The sequence below is a fragment of the Lactuca saligna genome, chromosome 5, assembly GCF_052625555.1.
Source record: "Lactuca saligna cultivar CGN05327 chromosome 5, ASM5262555v1, whole genome shotgun sequence".
In the NCBI taxonomy this organism is placed as follows: Eukaryota; Viridiplantae; Streptophyta; class Magnoliopsida; order Asterales; family Asteraceae; genus Lactuca; species Lactuca saligna.
The window spans coordinates 292,989,792-293,000,410 of NC_136421.1; the positions used below are offsets into that span (position 1 = coordinate 292,989,792).

At 32.6% G+C, this 10,619-nt stretch overlaps 1 protein-coding gene across 1 annotated transcript; it reads right to left on the reverse strand.

Moving 5' to 3' along the window:
- Positions 1–4,612: 4,612 nt before the first annotated feature.
- Positions 4,613–7,959, reverse strand: LOC145048210 (G patch domain protein). The gene is made up of 4 exons (XM_078996646.1): positions 7,506–7,959; positions 7,158–7,428; positions 5,273–5,398; positions 4,613–5,166 (listed from the first exon to the last, which is right to left on the reverse strand). Exons 1-4 carry the CDS (start codon positions 7,812–7,814, stop codon positions 5,075–5,077), a joined length of 798 nt encoding a protein of 265 aa, XP_078852772.1. The 5' UTR covers positions 7,815–7,959; the 3' UTR covers positions 4,613–5,074.
- Between the last annotated feature and the right edge of the window lie 2,660 nt (positions 7,960–10,619).

Genomic DNA, 10,619 nt, shown 5'->3' on the forward strand with positions numbered 1-10,619 from the left:
TATGAATCTAGAGTTTCTTTGCATCATTTTGAGTTAGATTATGAAGCATGTGATGTCCCAAAGTGGTATAGATGTTGGATCTGGACCATGAGAGGTCCAAAAAGTCCCAACCTTCCAACTTTATGTTGTTTCATGAGAGTTTTGAGAGTAGGTTGCCATTTTAAAGGTTATTTCTCCATTTATGGCTTTGTATGTGTTGCATGAACGTAAAGTTTGAACCTTTACGTGACTTTTGAGTACTAGAAGGTTAGATCTACTAGTTAGAGAAGCAGATTTGAGCTCAGAAGGTGGTTTGAGTGTTGCCATGGAAGGAACTCGCCGAGTCCATAAAGGGACTCAACGATTCGAGTTGCGTTGCCCCGCGATTCATGACCAATAGTAGCCCGTCGGGTGGAAGGTTCACTCGACGAGTCGAGTGAGGTTTAGAAAGATCTAGAGGACACGCTTGGACTCGCCGAGTCATCTATGTGCACTCGACGAGACTGGTCAAACTTTGACCGTTGACTTTCGTTGACTTTTAGGGTTGGGTCAACACTTGGACTTTTGGACCACTAGAAGGGAAAAATGGTCTTTTAGCCTTCTAAGAGAACATTGGAACGGACTAGTCTAGCCTGGAGAGCCGTTATTGATTTGAGATGATTGCTTATGTGTTTAGGCGGGGCTAGGTCATTGTTACGAGGTTTAGGGATATCGAGCATGTGAATTACTAGACATTATACGATGTGAGTTTTCTCACTATACTTTACCTTGAGTGGTAACTATGTGTGACCGGAAGGTCTTATGTGTTATGCGGAGCATATGATATGTGTTTCTATGTGATATGTGTGTGTTATGCTATGTTATGAGTACCATGATATGGACCGGAAGGTCAATAGTGTATGGATCGAAATGTCAAGATGATGAGGACCGGAAGGTCATACGGGTAGGGTCGGAAGGTCTACCAGAGTTGGGACGGAAGTCCCCTAAGATACATGGATCAGAAGATCCCATAGAGTTATGGTCTTGAGTGGCGTATGTGTTGTATGTGGTATTTGGGGGAACTCACTAAGCATTTATGCTTACAGTGTTATGTGTTATGTGTTTTAGGTACTAGCGACGATCACGGGAAGGCGCCGACATGATCCGTACACACTGCCAGGAGATTTGTTTTATGATCTTGGGATATGTTTTTATCATGATGACATTTGTTAAACTTGAGAATTTGAGAATATTGAATGAATTTATGTTATTTGAAAAATGAAAAATTGTTTTGAAAATTCACGTTGTTACATCAGAAACGTAGAAGGAGGGGGAAAAAGAAAGGGAAAGCGGTCGCAGTCGCCGAAAATGACGAAGAACCTCTGGTATGGTGGATATCGGAGAAGGAGCATGCGTTAGTAGTGACATGGTGCGGGATATCAAGACATCCAACTATGGGAAACGATATGAGAATATGTGGATTTTGGGAAGTCGCAATCATAAAATTTTGCACAATTTTAAACAAAGGGAGGCATATCGTAATCAGGATATGCTTAGTAGCAAGGGGACTAAACTTAATAAGAAGTGCACCTAGTTTAATTCGATCTACAACAAACTTTCTTCGCACAAGCAAAGTGGTGCGAACGACTTGGATGTGTTTAGAGCCACAAAGGAGCAATAACATGTTGAAATGGGTCACGTTTTCGAATACGGTAAAATTTGGGAGATTATGAGAAATAACCCAAAATGGCTTAAGATGCCAACATCATCAGAGGTGTAATCAAAGAGGTCTCGTGGTTTGGGTTTGGTTGACGTTTTCGACGCACGATCGAACATCGGCTTCAAAGCCGACACCGATGAGCTCCCGAATGACATTTAAGAGATCTCTCCACCACAACGACTGATAGGACGCGACAAAGCGAAGTATGCGAGAAAATAAGCTTCGAGAGCATGCAGAAATGAAAGAGAAATTCGACACCCACAACGAAATTGCAATTAAAAAATACGTGAGTATTTGGAGTTCCTTCGCCAGCAAGCGGAGGAAAATCGAATAACGAAGGATTTGACAATTCTTCAGACAAGCAAGGAAAATATGGCACCGAGATAAGTGAAAGTGCTCCGAATGATGAAGGAAAAGATCGAAAAGAAATATTTGGAAGAGGACTACTATATTGTTATTATGGTTTTTTTTAACTATTTTATTTTTTCCGTTCAAATGTTTTTTTTTGTAATGTCGTTTTTAGTTAATGCTATCTTTAACTTATGATTTAATTAAATTAAATTTGTTAATTTATATGTTTTTTTTATAAATACTATGACATAAATAATAATATCAAGAAAAATTTGGAAAAATAGAAATTAAAAAAATTGGAAAAAAATAAATAAATAAATAAGAGGTGTTATATCATGATATTTGGTGTTGCTCATTTTACGGTTGGTATTATAACACGATATATGATTAGGATGATGATGTGAAGTTTTGAGTGTAATAATATGTTTTCTACATACTAACCTAGGAACATGTTAGATGCTACATATACCAATCCACATATCATGTTTTCTTTGTTTTAGCATTGTTCCTTTGTTTCTATTATAGCATTAATTTCATATAAATTTTCTTGCATCATTCTATACTAAAAAAATTCTATCAATTATATCAATGACAAAGTTATTGAGTTGAATTTTGGTCGAACGACAAAAATTAACAAGTTTTGAAAAATAAAATAGAGTTTCATTCGGGTGTGTAGAGAAAGCAATCAAAGAGAACTGGAAAAACTTTTCTTAAGGTTTGACGATATTTTACATATTAATCTTGATAAGGTGTTTGATAAGATATTCATATGAGAAATAATTTGGGTTTCTTTTCTGTACTTTATCATGTGTTTGAAATTCTGTCTATATTTTATATAAACAAAAACCTGAAGCATTGATATAGAAATATATAAAAGAGTAAATTACACGAATGGTCCCTATGGTTTAGGGTAATTTGCGTGTTTAGTCCCTAACTTATTTTTTTAACTCGGAAGGTCCCTACTGTTTGTTTTTATTACGCTCTTGGTCCCTATCTTACCTAAATATACTATTTTTCCCTTGATATTTTAATTTATTTAAGTAAACACACCCCCAACCCTACCCCACTCACCTTACCTTACCTACCCCACCATTTTTTCTTATTTAAATAATAGTCGTTTTAAGTAAGACAGGGACCAGGGCCGGGCCAAGAGGATCGGAGGCCCGGGGCAAATTAAAAAATGGGGCCCTTTCGAAAATTTTATGTATTCGTATATTACACTATTTTATACATACATAACAATACATTTAAATTCGTACACCATAGAATGAGGAAAATTAAAAGTACAATGCTATTAGAAGTACAAAAATACTAAAGTCTCATCCCCTTTGTTTCTTCATTAACTTGTTCAGTTCTGTACCTGTACATAAGGTGTTGACCTCCAACTGAAGTAGATTTATAATCGACAAAAAGTTGTTAGGTGAATTGCTTAAATCTAGAATACTTGTTGTTTTTAATAACCTAGAAGTAGTTGAAAAAACTATACAACAATAGAAAATTCTATACATATCAAAAACATAGAAATAGAAATAAAAAAGAATTCCATTCATGAATCAAAAATAAGAATATTAACATTACAAATTGAAATTAAGCAATAAAGTTCAAGAACTATCTCTAACTCAAAAATATTAACATTTGATTATGTCTCTAACTTGAACAGCCTCATAAAAATCGAATTTCAAAAAAGAATAAGAAATTTCAAGAGCGATAGAACATACATAGATTCACAGTCATATTATCATAAATCAATTTCACCTCTAACGGTCGATTCTGAAAACCGAACCTCCAAATTTCTAGCAATTGAGAAAGAAATCCAACAGAGGCAGTGACTGGAACTCTCGATTTAAATCTCTAGGTCAAATTCCTAAAATAAATCAAATAACCTGATTAACTTCCCATTGGTGCTATATCAGTAAAAGGAAATCAACAACAAGAAGGGAAAGAATAGAGTTTTCCGTTTTCTGAAATCGTGAAAAGAACGAGACACAATCAGTCTCTCAATTCTAAAATAACATTTGATTCACTAATGGTTGTTGTGGACGAATTCAAAAAATCAGAAAAGAATGAAAGAAATCGATTAACTTGAAATATTGAATAAGAAATAGAAGAATGATCGTTAACTCTTGCTTTTGGAGAAGACGTCGTTTCGATTTTCCACGACAATGTTTGGATTTTCTATAGAAATCTAACTGTTGAAGAGTTACGACGCCTTGAAATTAGGATGCACGCCAGGTAAGTCTCATTCTCTCCCATGCTCCATCTTTTGGATTAGTTCCTGATCAGAGTATTGGGGTTTGAAGTAGTCCAATAGGCTAAAAAGTAATGGACTGTTAATATATAACCAAAATAACAAGTTAAAAATTGGGGCCCTGTAGCATTTGGGGGCCCGGGGCGGTCGCCCAGCTTGCCCATGTCCACGGGCCGACCCTGACAGGGACCAAGTGCGTAACAAAAACAAACTGTAGGGACCAAGCACATAACAAAAACAAACCGTAGGGACCTTCCAAGTTAAAAAAATAAGTTAGGGACCAAACATGCAAATTACCCCAAACCATAAGGACCATTCGTGTAATTTACTCTATATAAAATAAACTGCAGGTATATACACCATCATTCACTGACGCGAAAAGCGAAAAGCGGAAAGCCGGAAACCCTTAGCTACATACTAATTATCAAGGAAACGATTCTCAAATACATATGTCACGATCGCGACTTAAAAGTTGAACGGAATCAATTTTAATTTACAAGAACGTCCACTTGAAATTAAGAATTTAAAACAAACACCCCTTAACTTAATAAAACTTCACTTTTCTCTCCACATTATCAACTTTTGGCTTTTAACCCCCTCGGTACACCAACGCTTAATGCACATAGATAATTACTCGAACTAACTAGGCCTTGACTTATTTATGCACTTCTTGGATTTTCATAGATGTTTCTTATTACTAATACCTCTAACTTGAGAAATCATTTGTTAAAGATATTTATTTGATCAAATTTATTATTATTATTATTATTATTATTGTTATTATTATTATTATTTCATTAATAAGTCCATTCTTGAGGGAGTTTCCTCTCTAAATGGTCAGTTGATGTTGACGACACTTGCAACTTGTGTTGCATACCATCTCTTTGGCCTACAATATAAGTAAGGACAATTTAACATTACGAATTTGTTTGTAATCATATATAAAGCCAAGTAATATGTATTGTTCAAAAAGTTAATAATTAAGCAAAACATACCATTGAAATTGGAATTATCATATCGAATATGATGCATGTTATTTGTAGGTGAGCGCGATTTCATGTTGTTGAAATGTTGTTCTAATGCATGTAATACTCTTGTTGGAACGAGCACTGTTGAACAACCTGTATAATCGATTTAAAAATTAACAAATTCTTCAAAAAAAAAAAAAAATTGATATGAGAAACTTCTAGTAAAGTTTTTCTCTAATGGGCCATATTAAATTTATATTTATATCAAATACAATTTTATCTTTTAAAAATATTAATAGGAAATAAATACCGTACATCCATTATTTGCAAATAATTATCTTATTATTGATAGCATATGTCATGCTAAAAAGGTAAGAGGAAGAAACAAGTTTTTTATTCTAAAATAATATGATATTCTTTGGGTGGGCCCATTGGTTGTGTCTGTGAGCAGAACTAATAATCCAAGAATTTTGAATATTCGAGAAAAAAAAAAAAGAATCATTTCGGATACACATTTAAGATTCTAAGCCAATGGAAATATTCCAAGTACACAAGGAATCCAATATATCATGCAAAAAGTTTTGATGAAAAAAATTCAATACATAAAGTCTCAATTATTAGAGCAACACGAATGATTTTTTAGCAATTAAAAAGCTTAACTATAATCAATTATTGTAATTTTTATACCAAAAAAAAGAGGAATTTAAATGTGTAAAGACTTTAATTGATATTAAGAGAACTCAAACTGAAAGAAACAAGAATATATTTATTTTTCTTTAATTTCATGAGATTATTGTTTTGATAATCGAGGCAAGTTAGTGCTCTACCCCTCAAAAAATTTGGTGCAATGACAATTCTTTGAAAAAAAATCGGTATTGTGTAATTTTTCAATGTGTTAGCTCTAAAATTACGTGTGCTACCTCTAACACTTTGTTATGAGTCTTCTAATGATTGATATAGATCGGTATTCCTTACTTGATTATGTGTTTTTATTTTTTATTATTTATTTATTTATTATTATTATTTTTGTGCATTTGAGGATCTGAATGTGATAACTAATAAGCACATACACTATGGTTTTATGAAACAATAACAATAACATCGATCACTTGAGATACATACACATTCGAATCTAAGGATATTTAAATAAGCGGACATGAAAAATAGGCTATTTCTTAGTATGTGTCATGTCCACTTCATCCTTGCTTTTTTGCTACCCTACATTTGTCTTCATCATAATTACTTAGGACCACGACTATCCCTGGCTTCCCCGCTTTGATATATTTTGTTTGTAACATTTTTTAAGGATTCTTTAAATCTATAAGAATAAGAATATATTGTGTTTCGTTTTCGCTAACGAAAAACAAAATGTATAAAAAGATTCACAAAAATAACCTTAAACATATACATGCATACTTTATGTTGACATCAACCATATATTTGGGTCCACAAAGAACTCGTGTCAATTGCCGTTCATAACTTTATAGCACAGATATTTTGATGTTTTTTATTTTATTTTTTTAATAATTCTTTTACATGTATTTAATGCCATACAACCTTCTTGCATAACTATCAATCAAATTTTCGATGATTCCAAGGTTGAAACCACTTTAAAAAAATCTTGTAAAGCATATGGTATTTACACTATAGGTGTCCAACAAATCATACATCAATTGTCTATAAATAAGCCTAAAATTGACCAACAAGATTATGTTTCGCATGAAAATGGCAACTATGTTGTTAAAAAAAACACAAATTTAATTTAATTAGCATAATTTAGGATACTTCTTAGATATTGATTTAAAACGTAAATAATAGATATTTTATTTATTTTTTGTATATAATTATTTACAATGACTTTTAATTAGTGATATAAGATTAGTGGATGTGTAAACTAAGACGCAAGTGGTACCTGGTTTTTTGCGGCGGTTAGCGGTTGCATCGGTGGCTGAACGAGGCAAGAACACACCGGTTCCATTCGACCCGTTTTTTGAACCCGGCCCGTTGAGGAAAATAGCTCTCATACCCGACCCGGTTGGCGACGTCATTGGTCCATAACACACTGGACGCATTCTCGATCCTTTGGAACTGGAAGATTTCAACTGCTGAGTCGACTCAGTCATCTTTCCTTTCCTTCCCCGCTTCGAGTCTTCCGTAACTCGGTTTTGATTTGGATGCTTTACCTGATACGATTACATCAGCAGATTACAAAACAAGCAAATAAATCGTATTACGTAAGAAATTAGGGTTTTCCAGTAACCTCGGAGACCGGTTTCTGAGAAACATAACCTTCGGGAGATGTGTACTTATCGTAAGAATTATCATCGTCATCTTCTTGAAGCATGTAATCCGCCATTTTTCGAGTCAACTCAGCAACGAACTCGTCTCCATCGTCGTTGTCAGTCTCGCTTGAATCCTGCTCCGACCCGAACGACGTATTCAGAAACGAAGAAGAAGATCCCCATGAGCCGGTGAAAGCAGACTCCGAACTCAATGGATTCGGATTAACGATGTACTGATCAGCACTGAGTAAGCTCGAGTGATTTGAATCATTAAACTCATCGGCCATGGGAGTTCAATGCTTTCAAGTTTCAACAGAAAGTATATTTATTCACTGTGTGTTGATGTATGAGAGAGAGAAAGAGAGAGAGAGAGAGAGGGAGAGAAAAAGAAGGTGAGAGGGAGTTGTGGTTTTAGTACTTACACAAACACCATTGTTCATTAACAAATAATACATCTAAATTTTAAGAAACATGTATTTAACGTTATAAATATACTTATTTGTTTATGAAAACTGATTTATAATAACTTTAAATAAAATATTATATCTAAATAAAGAAAATTATGAAACAAATAGAAAACATAAATACTAGTCGAATTGTTAACATATAATAACTTTAAATAAAATATTATATTCATATTAGTAACAATGAGTTAATGAGTTAGGTAATAAGAATATATTGGTTAACCTATACTAAAATTAAAAGTTATTGTTATCTCATGGCTTTATTAATTTTAGACAAAATCGTAAAAGTGGTGCATGTAACATATCAAAAATTACTATTTTAATTTAAAAAGTTTTGAATTCCGGTTCAACGATAATTTTATGGGAATATGATTTATCAAGGTAATTAACTTTTCGGTATGTTCACATCTGGGTAACTATTTTTTTTTTTGTATATATCTAGGTAACAAACTTTTTGGAAGTGTTCATATATGACAATTATGACCTGCTATAGCAGGTTAAATCCTAGATGTGAATGTTTCAACAAGTTTGTTACCTAAATTAAAAATTAAATTACATGAATGGTCCCTGTGGTTTGGGGGAATTTGTGATTTTGGTCGCTAATTTATTTTTTTAACTTAAATGGTCCCTATTGTTTATTTTTGTTGCGCGTTTGGTCCCCGTCTTACCTAAAAATACTATTGTGCTCTTATTAATTTGTTTTTTAAATTAATTTTATTATCTATGTATTTATTTTTTACATATTTAAAAAAATTAATAGACCACACATATTTGTATCTCATCGCATGATCTCTACTGTTTATTTTTAATTAATTTTTTTTTAACTCGGATGATCCTTACTGTTATTTTTGTTACGCGTTTGGTCTCTGTCTTATCTAAAAATACTATTTTTCCCTTATTAATTTTTTTAATTAATTTTCTTATTTATGTATTTATTTTTTATAAAAAAAATTAATATACCCCACATATATGTATCTCATCATCGTAAACCTGAAACCACATTTGAGAAATTTAATTTGAGTCTTACCATTCACCATCTCATCTTTGATCCTACCAATCTTCTATTTCTTTTCCATCTTTACTAACATCGACGTCTTCACCGTTTTTTTTTTGGTACTTCAACTCTGACGAACCAACACCATAACCTACTGTCTCTTCATCTTTAGTGGGTTGTGGTGTTGATTCGACGGAGTTGAAGGACCGAAAAAAGAAGTGATGATGAAGACGTCGATATCACTAAAGATGAAAAATAAATAGAAGTTGAGAATGATGAAAGATGGGATGGTGAGGAGATACATATATGTGAGGTCTACTAATTTTTCTTAAACATATAAAGCATATGTACATAAACAAGACAACTAATTAAAAAAAATTAATAAGGGCACAATAGTCTTTTTAGGTAAGACAGAGACCAAGTTCGTAACAAAATTAAATAGTAGGGACCATCCGAGTTAAAAAAATTAAATTAATTAAAAAATAAATAGTAGAGATCATCCGAGGAGATACAATAGTATTTTTAGGTAAGACGGGGACCAAACGCGCAACAAAAATAAATAGTAAAGACCATTTAAGTTAAAAAAAATAAGTTAGCGATCAAAACTACAAATTCCCCCAAACCACAGGGACCATTCATATAATTTAATTTTTAGTTTTCGTTTTGTTCATATTTGGGTAACTATTTTTTTTGTACACATCTAGCTAACAAACTTGTTGAAATCGTTCACATCTAGGATTTAACCTGCTATAGCAGGTCATAATGGTCATATGTGAACACTTTCAAAAAGTTTGTTACCTACATATGTACAAAAAAAGATAATTACCCAGATGTGAACATACCGAAAAGTTAATTACCTTGATAAGTTATATTCCCTAATTTTATTGTAGGTGAAAATTTTTAAAAGCTTTAAAATGGTTGATTTATAAATTTTATTTTTTTATTTTTTTATTTCGTCAATTAAGAAAATTTCTAATTTTAATCTAAAAATTTTTAAAAACTTTAAAATGGTTGCTTTATAATTTTTATTTTTTTATTTTTTTATTTTTTTTATTATGTCAATTAAAAAAATCTCTCTCTCTCTATCTCTCTCTCTCTCTCTCTCTCTCTCCTAGGTAAACTTATAGAGAGCTATTTTTGAATTTATTCTTGTTCATTCCTTATTTTTTATTTTCGAAAAAATATATCTATTAATGATTACTCATGAACACACAATCCATATTTCTGGATTTTTTTTCTTCAACACATATAGAAACTCTATCAATGAAACCATATTTTGAATAAAGTCACATAAACTATTTATGATTTCGAAAAAATCCAAATACGATTTTTGATTTTGTATGCGTCTGATCATCCTCATGTTATGAATCTTACCTCTTGAATACACGATCCGGTAACCAGGCCCCACCCAATTGGTTCCTTATTCATGTATATAAAGTTTAGGCGACCGACGATATTCATCTTCTCTAGCAAGTCATTGTCATTGGTGGTACATAGATAATAAAGAACAAAGCTTCACTGGAGTTGCCAAATCATATTCGGAAAAGGTGTGTTGTCAGATAGTGTTGCCGTATATCATCCTTGTGAGCTCTGAAGAAGACGAACAGAGCTTCGTCGGTGTCAATAGTGAACAA